Source organism: Malaclemys terrapin, chromosome 13 (genome assembly GCF_027887155.1).
Source record: "Malaclemys terrapin pileata isolate rMalTer1 chromosome 13, rMalTer1.hap1, whole genome shotgun sequence".
In the NCBI taxonomy this organism is placed as follows: Eukaryota; Metazoa; Chordata; order Testudines; family Emydidae; genus Malaclemys; species Malaclemys terrapin.
Genome location: NC_071517.1, coordinates 8,173,026 through 8,187,114, shown reverse-complemented (window position 1 = coordinate 8,187,114; position 14,089 = coordinate 8,173,026). Strand labels below are relative to the sequence as shown.

General features: G+C 36.9%; 1 protein-coding gene across 7 annotated transcripts in view; it reads right to left on the bottom strand.

Annotated features, from left to right (window-relative positions):
• The window catches only part of BPTF (bromodomain PHD finger transcription factor), a 91,295-nt gene that overhangs the window by 21,987 nt on the left and 55,219 nt on the right, over positions 1 to 14,089 (bottom strand). For 6 of the 7 annotated variants that reach the window (XM_054047267.1, XM_054047265.1, XM_054047268.1 and 3 more), the window contains 8 exons: positions 10,218 to 12,627; positions 7,197 to 7,321; positions 6,154 to 6,282; positions 5,168 to 5,318; positions 4,253 to 4,295; positions 2,191 to 2,437; positions 1,586 to 1,747; positions 323 to 474 (listed from right to left, as the gene is read on the bottom strand). In XM_054047267.1, coding sequence (XP_053903242.1) covers positions 323 to 474; positions 1,586 to 1,747; positions 2,191 to 2,437; positions 4,253 to 4,295; positions 5,168 to 5,318; positions 6,154 to 6,282; positions 7,197 to 7,321; positions 10,218 to 12,627 — 3,419 coding nt within the window. Of the gene's footprint in view, positions 1 to 322; positions 475 to 1,585; positions 1,748 to 2,190; positions 2,438 to 4,171; positions 4,296 to 5,167; positions 5,319 to 6,153; positions 6,283 to 7,196; positions 7,322 to 10,217; positions 12,628 to 14,089 lie in introns of all 7 variants that reach the window. The other variant, XM_054047264.1, reaches the window with a different exon arrangement.

Below are 14,089 nucleotides of genomic sequence, written 5' to 3'. Positions count from 1 at the left end.
TATTATTTGTATTGCCATAGTGCCTAGGCACCCTAGCCATGGATCAAGATTCCACTGTACTAGGCTAGGCACTGTACAATCTTATTTCTAGTCTGAATCAAAACTTGCATCTCTTACATAGCAACACAGCACAACCTTTGAAAACTTTAATCATTCAATAATCCTATTAAAAATCCTATTTTGAAATCTTAAGTGTCTATTAGACTTGCTGGGCATCTGCATATGCATGTAGGATCCTGTTTCTGTGTTTGCCCATGTACCCTTCCATGACTTCCAATGTATTTACCCAATATAACTGATAAAGCTCAGAAAAACATCTTACTTGTGAAGTACATGTTGTACCTAGAGTCCCTGTGGTATTTGGCCTAATAGTTACAGTCGCTGTCCTTGGCTGGAATGAAGTAAATGTTTGTTGATTTGCACCTGTAGTTGATGGAATGATACCCAACACTTTTTGCTGAACTTGAACAACACCTAATAAAAAAGAATCCGTTAATACAAAAAATTGCAAATGTAATAAATCATAGGAACGCCACACTGACGTCCAGTACTCACACTCTACGTTTTTATGACACTTCTGTTGGACTTCTGTCAAAGTCTCTTGACAGAAACTTCTTCACGTTCTATAGGGAAGTAGCATTACCTCTTCTGTTGCTTGTACAACTTCCTCCACAATACCAATCCACAGACATTTTAAAAGGATTTGGGCAAAGAATGATACTTCAGAGTTGTGAACCTTTCTATTGATTTTTACGATGAGGCTCTTGCCCATGTTGGTGCCATATACAAGTATTTATTATTTACACGTGTTTAAATATGGATGGGCTATGCCTCCCCGCTTCCAAGTGACCTATTTAAACATCTCAAAGAGCCTCAAACTCATGGAGCAGGTGAGTACGATAAGTGCCGTTCATCCGCCTAAAAAAAGCACCGTCAAAAGCTAGCAGTCTCCATGATTTTTTCATAGATAAAAATATAAATTCACTGTTTCAACAATCATATATATACAAATTATACAAATGATATTATACGAATATAAATAAAATAGAGATGGAGGAATGAGTATTTTTCTTTGGCGAAGAAGCGATATGCCATCCACAAGCTCACAAAATGTCATGTTGTCTTTTCCAATCAAGAAGAAAAGGATCCAACACTACTTCATTGATCAGTAAAATGAATCACACTAGCTTCTAAGGAATAACTATTTACAACAATTAGCAGTTAAGTCTATTTTGAAACACTTTAAAAAAAATCCTTTTGCTGAAGTCTAATTTAGAGGCGGAAAAGAGAATTTTGCATTCTAGGTTGTCAAAAGAAATTAGAGCTTCTGATTATGCACTATGGGACTCAGAGTACAAGGCCCAAGGTCACGGGTAAGAGCAGGCAGAAATTTAAGATACAAACCTACATTTTTTGCCTGAAAACAACTGCCATTGTTTGGGGGGTAGCAAAGAAAAAGCTAGAGAGACTTATTCCAGTTTTGGTGTTTTTTCTTTAAAGAGACAAGTCACATTTTATTTCACTGGGAAAATAATGTCAATGCAATCTGAATTAGAAAGTTAGAAGATATATTTTTTCCCCCTACCTCCTTGGGTTGATGGCACATTGACGGCAACAATCTTGCTGTTTGCTGGAAGAGGCAACTTTGTTATCACTTTGCCTGCCATAGTTACTGGAGTGCCTGCAATCTGGAACGTCTGACCTGTGCTGGCAATGGTTGTAGCTGATGTAGCAGCTGTGCTGGTAGCTATTGAAATAAGAAAGTCAATTTTTGAACTTTATTATTATTAGTAAATATGACTATTTCTTAAGTAGTAGAGAGTAAAACTGGAAGACTATTATACAACCAATTTTCAATGTGTCATATCATTTCCCCCCCCATTATATCTTTTAAAGGTTTGTTGAAACAGTGAATTTATGCACAGAACACTTTCACCATACAGATAAAACTGACACAGATCAGAAATGAAAATCTGGCTTGAGAATGCAGGAAAAATACTGGCCTAAGGATGGGACATTCATCTTTAGACAAAAAGAATTGTTCCCCAGTCCCCTCCCAAACTGGTAACAAAGTTAACCACAAAGATCAGAAATTAAATCCCAATATTGCTATATTATAGAGAAAAAGGTGATGTGCTATAGAAGCAGTGACTAACAACAGGTTCTTTTAGTGACACACAGATCATTTACCTGCCGAGGACTGGCCTTGTTTAACCCAGGTAGCGAAAGTCTGATGGAAGTTCTTGTTCTGCTGGAATGTTACCGTAGCTGGAGAGCCCACTTTAGTAGTAAGCACTACTTTGGTTCCAGTAGGAACTGGGCCTGTTAATGGGCCTACCACAACCTTCTGTGGAGTTGAGGCAGTGGTTGCAGTACTGCTTGCTGTAGTGACCGTAGTGGCTGTTGTAGGTAACTGCTTCTGTTGTTCCAGTCGCTTCTATAGAAGTTAGAAGAAAAACTCAATGAACGAATGAACAGTTAAAATTTGTGGATTTTGCAAGGGATGAATACCTAATTTTTCCCACTGAAAAACAAGGTATGTGAACAGGATCTAGCAAATCTAAATACTAAATTACTGAAGCAGAATATATTACAGATTGCTATCACAATTGACATATACATGCAATATTATAATTTGCCATAAAATACTTGCTGTATTGCAGATGTACACATTCCACTGTGCTACATACCACAAAATTATTACATATATAGCATCTTTTGAACGCTGTACATAGTCAATCCAGTACATTTATTCACTATTCTCAGACTAGCAAGCAATATGAAAGATCAAAAGGTAGAAGGTTTTTTAGCATGATAAACTACAGTCTGAAAATATATGCCCATATTTTGGGTTTCAGTATGTGTCCGTGTCTTTCATCAATTTCAATGACAGAAGCAAACCTGTATTACCCATAGCTCAATTTTTAATTACGGTTGGCTTTCCTGAATTTCCTGCTGGCTGCAGCTTTATCTTGCTAAAGTGACAAAGTGAAGATAGCTCCATTTCTACTTTATCTAACTTACCATCATCAAAAGAATATCATTATTTAAAGTTTTTCACCTGACTGTAAGCCAATCTCCAGCCTACTCAAAACCATATTCAACGATCCCTTACATACAGTAGGCTTCCCATGCTGTTACTGTCATAAGCAATGGTGCTTTTTTATTTTAGAGAGATGGCTATCTGCAAGCAATTCAATAATGCCAATTGTAATTTGCATGTTTTCTGATATATTTCACGCTGAGCAGCGCTCCTTATCCATTTGAATCTTGACTGCAAGACTGGGAAAAGTGGGTAGAACTGCTAAGGCACCAACATTATTTCTTTTTCACTATTTACAAGTGAATAAATAATACCAATGATTTAAGATATAAAATAGCAGAAACATTAGAAAATAAAGTAACGGAAGTTTGTAAGTCAACTAATGATTTGCATTTTATTTTATGCTTAGATAATTCTAAAATACTATTTGTAGTATCAATCCCTAACAGGGAGAAATGTATTGTCTGTAGAGAAGACAAAACAAAAGGAAAAATGAAACCATTCTGGAAAAATTGTACAATTCTTCATTGTAACATTCAGGGTGCAAAAAAATAATATAAAATATAAAATAAAATAAAATAAAATAAACCTGCAATCAGGTATTGGGTATTATTAATTAGCAGGTTAAAACACAACCCTCCCCTTCCGTGCTTGTATCCAGACAAACTCAGGGTAGGACAAAATCAGAAATTTTGTCTTAATTCTAGCATGGAAACTAATCTGGCCAATTTCACAGTCTACTGTCTGTTGAAGCTGCTTTCCATCAGATCGTGGAATGCTTCAGATCTCACCTGGAGGCTGCTATTTCACATCCTCCTTTTAAAAGGAGAAGAAAAACTTTTTTGGACACAATCTAAACTGGGTCTACAAAACTGAAAGGCAATTATAAAAAAATCCTTCTTAGAGCCCAGTACTTCAAAATAATGAATGTATTACGTACAATAAGTGACAATATTTAATATCTCAGTGGGATCTCTCCAGAATGTTGAGTTTGTATATATACTGGAAAAATTACAATTATACTTGAAAAATAGCATTACAGAGGCATACTTTATTTCCTGTGTTTGGATGTACGCAGACTAACAATGCAAACTTTTTGACAGGTGGGACTACTAATGGCTCCCCCACCTGCTGGGCAGCCAATCGTTGCTGTTTTAGTTGAACCTCCATTTGGGCCTTGAATTCCTCAGCCTTCTTCTGTTCACTAACCTTAGCCTGCTGCTCAACTGCCTGTGCCTTTTCTTTCTCCACCCTGCCAAAGACAAGCAACCAAAGAGAAAATTACTACTGTACATGAAAAAAGCTATTTCACTTTATCCAGGTTAACTGATGTTTTGAGAATTAGTCCTGCTTCTTCGACTACTCCCTGAATTATTCTAAAGCAAATAAATGCAATGCCTTTCAAAGAAGGTATTTATCAAGACTATGGTCTATAACTATTTTTGAGAGACTGAAAACACCACCTTATGCATAACACCAACAGTTCAAAACAATAGCATTTTGTTAGGAAAGCAAGATAAAGGTCTAACTATAACTTTTCCTCTCAATGTGAAGCACTGTGAATATTCCTTTCTTGTGTGTACACTCTGGGACTTAAAGGCTGACTTTACCCTTTGTTTTAAGGGACACATTTGCTTCATTCATACTGCAGAATGATTTAAAACCTTTATAGTTTTAGTAAGTAATGTGCATGTCAGAAGAACTCATGCTGCATAGAAATAATCTGTTGGCACACAACACTGTTTACTTCATAAAGCAGCCAAATAGTAGTTTGCTTAGTTACTACATACTAGATTATCCGAAGAAGTGGGCTGTAGTCCACGAAAGCTTATGCTCTAATAAATTTGTTAGTCTCTAAGGTGCCACAAGTACTCCTGTTCTTCTTTTTACAAAATTAGTGTGTAGGTTTATAGATCTGCCACAATTAAATTAGTTTCTGGCATCACTAGTAACTTGCTCCTTCAACTAAGTTTGTCCATTTTTAAAAAAGAAAGCAAAGACAACATTAAAAGCTTAATTTTTTATTCATTATGGGTATCACCCATAATTTGGGCAATCTGGTTGGAGCATTTTTTTAACAATGTACACACAAACTAAAATGCTTCATTTAAATTGTGAAATTACCTTTCAGCAAATGCCCTGATCTCCCATAATTCCAATTCCTCCTCTGCTACCCAACTTTCAATGATAACAGGGCCTGTCTGCTTGGGTGTTTCTGGCCTCTTTGGCCTCAATGCACTTGATCGAAGGCCTTTCCTCTGAGGTGTAGGAGTTTCTTTGAGAAAAGTCAAACATTCATTAAAATAAAAGATCCAAATTTAAAGTTATTTAGTGTCAATTTTTACACAAATTCTGCAGTTTGAAAATGGGGGTTATTCAGAGTAAAATTTTCAGACAAACTGAATTCAATAGCAGCATTGTTAGGCCAAAGCTGAAGACTTTGGAAAATTCCAACCTAATTGTTAAAGAAGTAATCTGAGTATCATTATACTCCAAGAATCTATAATAAGCATAATAGATCCACAAGCTATTTTTGATTTACAGGAAGCTTGAAGCTAAAACTGTATTTAGGAGGGCTGTTAGATTTTAATGAAATCAGGAGAAAAATATAGTCATGTCTACAGTTTTAAAGATCTGTAGGGGTAGGTTCATTTTAGCTTGTTTTGTATGAAAGCATGGCTACTAAAAATCCAGAGAAAGTAAATATTACATACATACACAAATTTGGTGTTTTTCAGTTGTAGCCTACTTGTATCTACAATATCATATGGTAGATTAGATATGGAGTTGGGTTAACTTTTTTTAGTTGATAATTTTCTTCTAACATATTAAGGACAGGATATCCTGCTTATAAAGAAGATTTACTGTATATTACCCCATTCATTTTTGCTAATCTCATTTTGTAACAGGAAGGCCTTTGGCTTTAAGATAATAAATCTAACAGAATGACTAGATTGATTTGTTTAACACAATTGAATGGAGAATGGATACTTATTTCAATTTGTGCAACACTGCCCTCTCCTTAGACGGTCAGGGTTACCATGAAAATTTGGTTAAACTTATTTCTATAAAATTTATGATGAAGTTTGAAGACTTATAAACAAGCATACCTTTTGGAGCCTCTGGTACACCAATAGGGCAAATGATTTTTCTTATACAGTACTCTGAACGAATTCCATAAGGACCAACATCTCTCCGTTTGATTATTTCAGTTGTTGTAATTTCAGTTTCAGATGTTTCTACAGTGATTTAATCCCAATATGATGTATTATGTTAGAAAATAAAAAGTAAACAAGTTGTTCATGAGAAATAAAGACAATTGTGGAGAAATAACTTTCAATAATCCACTGAGTTTCACAGGCAACCAAAAAAGCTATTTCAAGTTTCTGCATGAACAGGTTCAGATTTCAAAAACGGGGCTTTTGCTTGTACATGCATGAAGGCATGTGTACACACATCTTCTGACTTGTACACATGGAAATAAGGCATGCACAAAAGCATGCAGGCTGATTTGAAAATATGGGCTATAATGAGGAAATCAAAGAATACTGCAATTAAAAATGGCAGAAATAAGTGATTGTGTGTGCCGACTGGCTTGGAGTAAACAAAAACCAGAGAAATACATTTTAAGAGACAGTCCATTCCTAGAAACACAGGAGGTGTAATATCAGAATATATTGTCTACCTCACACACTGGCCAATTTTGATTGTCAGAGGAAAATTTAAACCCCACCCTTCTGTAAAGTAACACAATCACCGGCAAGAAGGTGTAAAAACCTGGCATTACTGCCTTCAGTTGAACCAGGATTTCACCCAAGGTGGGCAAAATTTTTCTTAACCTCAGATGCTCATTCTGAAGTAACTGTTTGGAAGCAACCCTTACATACTTTGTTTTTGGTTACATTTTTTCAAAAACATACACAGAAAAGTAAGGCATTTAGATTGAACTGATTCATCCATTTCTCCAAAATACTCAAAATAAGTAAAATAGCAATAGGTATAAACTGTATAATGTTAATGTTAATATGATTTTAACCAACTGAAATTTGTGTAGCATATTGCACTTTTATAGATAGACTCTCAGTACCAATATCCTAAATTAATACAAACTATTCATTTAAAAAAAGGCAAAAAAGCTTATAAGAAATACTACCTGTGCGTGTAGTTCCTCCCCCAGGTGGGGGTTTTGCAGCCATATCATCCCACCTTAAACATGCCCAGAGTAACCGCAACATAAGGCTCACCCCAGCCAATGATTTCACGGTTTGAAGTCGATATCTAAAACAAGCCACAAAGAAAAACAAAAAAAAATGTTACATTTTAAACTGAATACATTAAGTTAATGACTAAACAAACCAAAGGGTTTTCATTTTATCTTTTCAGTATTTAAGTAGCATGAACACCTGTAATTTATTCAGCTCCTGAAACTCTTTGGAACTCATACTGCCCTAGATCTCCAGAAGATTTCCCATTGATGTCAGTGTGTATTGGATCAAGGCTGGATACATGACGGGTCCCCCTATGTACTTCATGGCACAATGGGATAAGATGGTGTACCAAACACCCCTAAATTCTGCAATGTTAGTTTGTTGTATCCTCCAAAAATATCTTTTGTTTCACATGACCCCGGAAAAAAAAACATGTGCAAGAAACATGACCATCTATATATTCTATAGTGTTACAGAGTAGAATTATCTTTATTAGAGGACATATGAGGTCAAAATTAGGAAAGCTTAAAATAAAGACCTCCACTTTTCTTCATAAGTAAATGAAACTGGTCCTTCTCTTAGTAGGTGTGTGTTTAAATGGTCCAGAACAAACTGCAAGGCTAAAAACCTAGCACTTTCTGAACTAAGACTGTAAAGCCATAGAAGAATGCATAGTGTATATTTGTTTTGAAAGTGTCTGCAGCAAGGCACAGTAGCCTGTTGATGGCACTGTGGGGGGCCTAACTGTAAAAGTTTCTCTGAGTTGATTTCTCAATCCTACAGACAAAGCATATACAGAATTCTCTTAGGAAGTGGGTAAAGAATGTGTGTGCACAAATATACCTCATCTTAAGGTGATGAGTTGGGAAGTGGGGGGGGGGGGTAGATTAAACATATTTTAATGAAGTGGAGAGAATTTTATCAAGTTATTTACATGCCATTGCAGGAATGCCACTGGGCAGCTGGAGGAACATGCAAAAGGGGCTGACCAAAAGAATGTCTCCATCGAATACCACTCAGAGGAAAAATATATGGCACTTAACAGACAGCACATACAAAAGATAGGTAGGGACAATGCAGCCTTGTTTGAGATCTAAGCAAGGTCTGACAGTTCAGGAAGGATTCATATTTAGCACAAAGTGGCTAAGACCAATTTCTGAAGCTGGGAGTTTATCTGAAGCGTATCCAGGGACAAAATTAGGGGCTTCTCTCACTGAACTAAGCTGAAAAATTAACAGTATTTCTGCAGGTCCATAAACTGCAGTGAAGATTTTTCTGCAGGAATCTGCAAATCCCTCCCCACCAGAGAAACTCACTTTTCAGCTGTGTTTATAACAATGATTTTTATGATTTAAATATCAAAGATAAAATATCAGTGCCTGATCATAATACTGAAGATTTTGCAAGTAATAATGAGTGGTAGAAACAGATCAAGAATGAATAAAAAAAAATTTCATAATGCAATTCAGCACCAGTTATTGCTTTTTTGAAATAATGGATTTGGATCATCTTTTCTTTTAAGGTGAAGACAGAGCAATTAGAATGATTCTTAGTAAGCATTTTGTCAGGAGAAGAGACTAAAGTTGTTAAGATGATTCTCACTAAAACCTTGATCGTGCATCATTAAAGTTAATAGGAGTTTTTCCATCATCTTGAATGGAAGCAGAACCAAGCCCTAAAGCATATGAGTCTGTGGATACGCAGTGGAAATATACAAATTATGGAACAGCTTTAGCAGGCAAGTCTACAAGATACCATATACCATTCAAGCCCAACTGTACGAAGAGTTGTGTGTTATAAAGAATGTTCACATAAAACCAAGAAAATTAGGATGTTGAAAGAAAATAAGATTCAGACCTTGTCTACATACACAAAAACATGTTTAAACATGGTTATGGCTAAAAGTGTACTACAGCATATCTTACATCCACACAGGCTATAAAAAGTAAATTTGTAACTACATTTTAAACTTAATAGAAATTGTGTCTACACTAAACTTTTTCTTACATTTCCCACTACTGCATCTTCACCTATGAAAATGCTAATATAGATTGACATCTAGTTTTAAGCATCCTATCTAGTGTAGATAAGACTACTGAAAGAAAAACATGGGACCTTAAAAATGGTCATAACATTCCCTCCCACCACCACCAAAACACTAGACAAAAAGAAAACATTTAATGCAGCTGAGCCACAATCAAGTTTAAATATGGTTATTTCTGCATTATAAACAGTCTCAGGACTATTTTGTTCCAACAGGTAAGTTATTCCACCTATTCACCAATTATAGATAAGACTGAGGTTCCATCTCCCTGGCCTTTAAACAGAGCCTGAGAATCAGTTCCATTTAAATCTATTTCCACCACTTTTGTCTAGTGTGGACAGGATCACTTTTCCTTTATGGTAAACCTTGCTACAACACTGTTTTAAACTCTGGTTCTGTGTTGTTTGGATCCATCCAAAAACTGGCAGCTCAGGGCTTGTCAACATGGGGAACAAAAATAACTAAGGACTTGTCTACATGGGGAAGTTAGTGCACAGCAAGCTAGTGTGTAAATTTACAGTGCTCTTGCTACTCTGGCACTATCTTCCTGGCATAAACACTCTTACTGAGCACTTAAAGCACCCTCGTCGGTTTAGCTCCGAGCTAAACTGCCATAGGACATTTTTGAGCACAGTAAGAGGTAGCGCCGGAGTAGCTAGTGTGCTGTACGTTCACACCCTAGTTTGCTGTGCACTAACTTCCCATAGAGACAAGCCTGACATCACCTGTAATCCACACCTTTAGTGATTTCAGTGCAAACCTGTGTGTGGATGCTTATTTTGGAATAAGAATGCCCTATTTTGATATAGCTTAAATCAATAAAAAATTACCTTTGGCATGCCTATTGTATTGCTTCCATCTTTACAGTTAATTTCACCCCATCCCAAATTCTTCTTTAAAAAGATAAACATTAAGTATGTACCTCCAAGTGATACCAAAAGTTGGTCTTGGGGATGGATACGGCCAAATATCCATGGCAGGTTTTGCATTGTAGTTGAAATAGGGAACCTCTCTGATCCCTCCTCTTCTGGCCAACTTTTTTAAATCATCATTGGGTAAAACAAATATACTCTTTTTACTGCTTTTGGTAACAAATTTTCTGTAAGATGGCAGGGCTGTTCCAGAACGAGTCTTTTTGGGTCTCGAAAATTTCATTAACTTCACTTTGTCCCTTGTGGAATATTCTTTGCTCACAGTCATGGAAGTCACCAATGTGCCTCCCGGAATAGTTAATGAATCAGTTACTGTTGTAGTAATCACAGTTTTACTGTGCTCCTGTACAGAGATGACATCAACATTGCTGTCTGCAGCAGGTGCGGTAAGCTTAGTTACAGTGGTGGTGGTAGTTACAGTGGAAATGGCACAATTTTCTGTAGATGATACCATGGTTTGTTTATCATCCTTGAAGGCTGACAACTCTGCTACTTTAAACACCGTTTTGGATTCTGTGGAAACGGTTGACGTTGTGGTGGTCACTTCTGTAATAACAGTTTTATTTTTTGTTTTATTTTCTCCATTGATATTTTCGACTTTATTATACATCTGCAGGCCATTCTGATCAGTAAAGTCACTACTCAAGCTAGATTCCTCACAAGAAGTTACTGGTGAGGGTGCAACTTCCTTACCCTCAATGGCTTCTGTTTCCATGGATTCTACTTCACTAATCACATTATTTTCTTTACAGGAAAGCTGTGCTTGCGTAGAAGCACTATCAACAAAGCTGGATCTTTCAAGAGAATGCTGCTTTTCTCCAATATTTTGCACACACTTGGACATTTTATCTGGAAGCAGAGGATACTCTCCAGACTCACCACCAATCTCTGCAGAACTTTGTAAACATGATTTAGTATCCAAGTTATTTTTTAAATCTGTATCCTCCATAGTGATATCACCATTCATGAATGGTTTTACAGAGGATTCTTTAATAGTCAATGGTTTTATTTCATGTTCAGGAATGGATTTACTAATATTATTGACTTTAGGTTCAATATCACTCCCTGCCTTAGTATCACAGGTATCTTTCATTAAGCATTCTTCATTTGACAATACCTTAATGTCTTTTCCATTAATTTGAAATGCCACCGATTTCTCTCTCTCCACTTTAGTCTCTATTTCTCCATGTTTATTGTTCTTTTTGTCAGTGATACTTTTTAGATTCAGCTGATCAAGACATTTGTTTATGGTACTTGCTTCCATTTTCTGTTCCTCATCTTGCTTTTCACCATTGGCTTCAGTGACTTTAGAATTCAATAAATCACCACTAACATTTACTCCACCCATGTGTTCAGGAGTTTGGCTTTCAGGTGTTTTTTCTAAAGTTAGCTCGTTTTTTAACGATTGTTTCTGATCAAATAAAATCTTGTTTTCTGCTTTAACATCTGTGTTTTTCTGAGCCATATCTTTTCCCTCATTTTCTTGTGGGGACACTGGTTCAGAATGGCTTTTCAGCATGCAATTATTTTCTGGGTCACAGACCTGTTTTTCAGGTTTTTCTTCTGAGGTTGCTTTTTCAGCAATGGGCTGAACATCTGTTTCACAGCTGCTTTCAGTTACCACTGGCTGTAATGGGTTTTCACATTCACTCTGAGACACTGTGGTATTAAATATTTTTTGTTCTGAAGATTTTTCATGGTTTAAGGTGCCACTCTTGCTTATATCTTCTGTGTGTGTTTGTTTTAAGTCATCCATGAGGGGATTCTCACTCTCTCTCTTTTTAAGAACCTCTTGTCCTGGACTATTATCAGTAGTGATTGGTTCAGAATCACCCTCTTTAGTGATGTTCTGAACTGAACTTTGAATTTCAGAGGCATCATCCAGTACTTGGCCTTCTCTTTTTGACAGTCTGTCTATGGAAGGCAAAGAAGGCTGGTCTGGTTCACAGGTTTTGGTACAAGGTGTACTGCTGGTTGGCAAGCAGTCCTGTACTGAATCTTCAGTTTGGATCTTACCTGAAATATGGGTTCTGTCTTGGGGAGACATGTGTATCTGGCTTCCTTCTTTTGCTTTAGTTGTTTGTGGCTCATCTACGTTTTTCTGTGGACTCACAGATCTACTGCCTACAGGTTTAGAACTAGCCTCCAGCTTCATCCTTTCTAGGCGCTGTTTTTCTTCCAGCGTAAACTGTTTTACTCTCCTTTCAAGTAGTCCATCTAATTTTGATGTTTTTACTTTTCTTTTGTAGCAAGTCCTTAAGTGAAACCCCTCGCTGACATTGATTAAATCTGCTTTAGAGTGAATATCCTCATTTTTTGTGGGGGATTCAATTTTTACATCATCTATCTCCATGGGTTCTTCCTTGATGGCTCTATTTTCACAATCAACTTCTCTTTCCACTGTGAACAATAAATATTTTTGAATCAGTAGGACCTCTCAGTAATGACATAATACAATAAATAACTTTCATTTTTACATAAAGTTTTAAAGTAATAACAGCATTTACAGCACTACACAAAGGGCTGGATAAACATTAACTGGGCTAGGAAAAACATGAAGCAGAAAACTCTTAAGACATTTGCATACAGTACACTACTGCAGACAAGTAGTATGAAATACAATGACTAAAAACTAGTCAAAAAACTTCGCCAGAGACTCTCAAAATTAAAAAGGATTTGTTAAAAGGTTTCTTGTGCTTTAACGTACATAAAAATATATAACATATATCCTAGGTGGAGACAGAGAGAGAGAGAGAGAGAGAGAGAGAGTGTGTGTGTGAGAGAATGCACCCTTGTATTCACACACCCTATACACTATTGTAATAATCTCTGTACAAGGCATGCTTGTATGGTATCACTTGAAAACACAATTTGTTGATCAGTAATATAGTAAAATGCATATAGCAATACTGTGTGTAAAGTTATGAACATAAGCTGAAATCATGACTCAAGAGTGTTTCTCAGATAAATCTAGGGAGTGGCTAAACCAGTTTTTCAACACACAAAAGACAAGCCGACGCCCCAGCCAGGTATCAACAAAGCTGATAGGCCATCACCTATCAAGAGGTCATTCTTTGACAAGGAAGGGGGGCAGGGACAAAGATCTGCATCTTAGCAGTGAAACAGCATGCGATCTCCTTCCTCCGCCAGACTCGTCTCTCGGTTCTCAACCGGAAATGCCTTTCAAAGAGGGACTGAAACTATAAAATGGAGGGGCAAATACCCCAAGAGGTCCTCCTCTCCCTTCCCCCCTGCCCATCTTATTTCCACACCTGAGAAGACAAAGAAAACAGCCATTGGGTTCTGGGGGGACAGTTGCTGACTTGAAGACTCTGGTCAGTAATGCTATTGGAAACACTTGGTGAGAAACTTTACTTGAATCTAATAGTTTAAATTTAGCATTAGAAAGCCAGTTATCTTTATTTTTCTTGTAACCATTTCTGACTCTTATGCCTCATTCCTTGTACTCACTTAAAATCTCTCTTTGTAATTAATAAACTTGTTTTATTGTTTTATCTAATCCAGTGTGTTTAACTTGAAGTGTCTGGGTGACTCCACTTAAGGCAGTATATTATTCCCTTAAAAGAGTAATGGACTTAATATAGTCAGACTCTCCAGGAGAGGGCTGGGCATTAGAAGACATATATTTCTGGGGGAAAATCTGGGACTGGGAGTATGTTGGGGTCACCCTTTAACATAGCCCAGGCTGGTGAGAGCCAGAGTGTAACACAAGTGTGGCTGGCAGGCTGCAGTGACACACAGACACTCAGGGTGTGACTTGCATGCTGGAAGGCTGTTTGTGAGCAGCCCAGGTGGGAGCTACTACCAGCAAGGTATTGTACGGCACCCAAGGTTGCAGGGG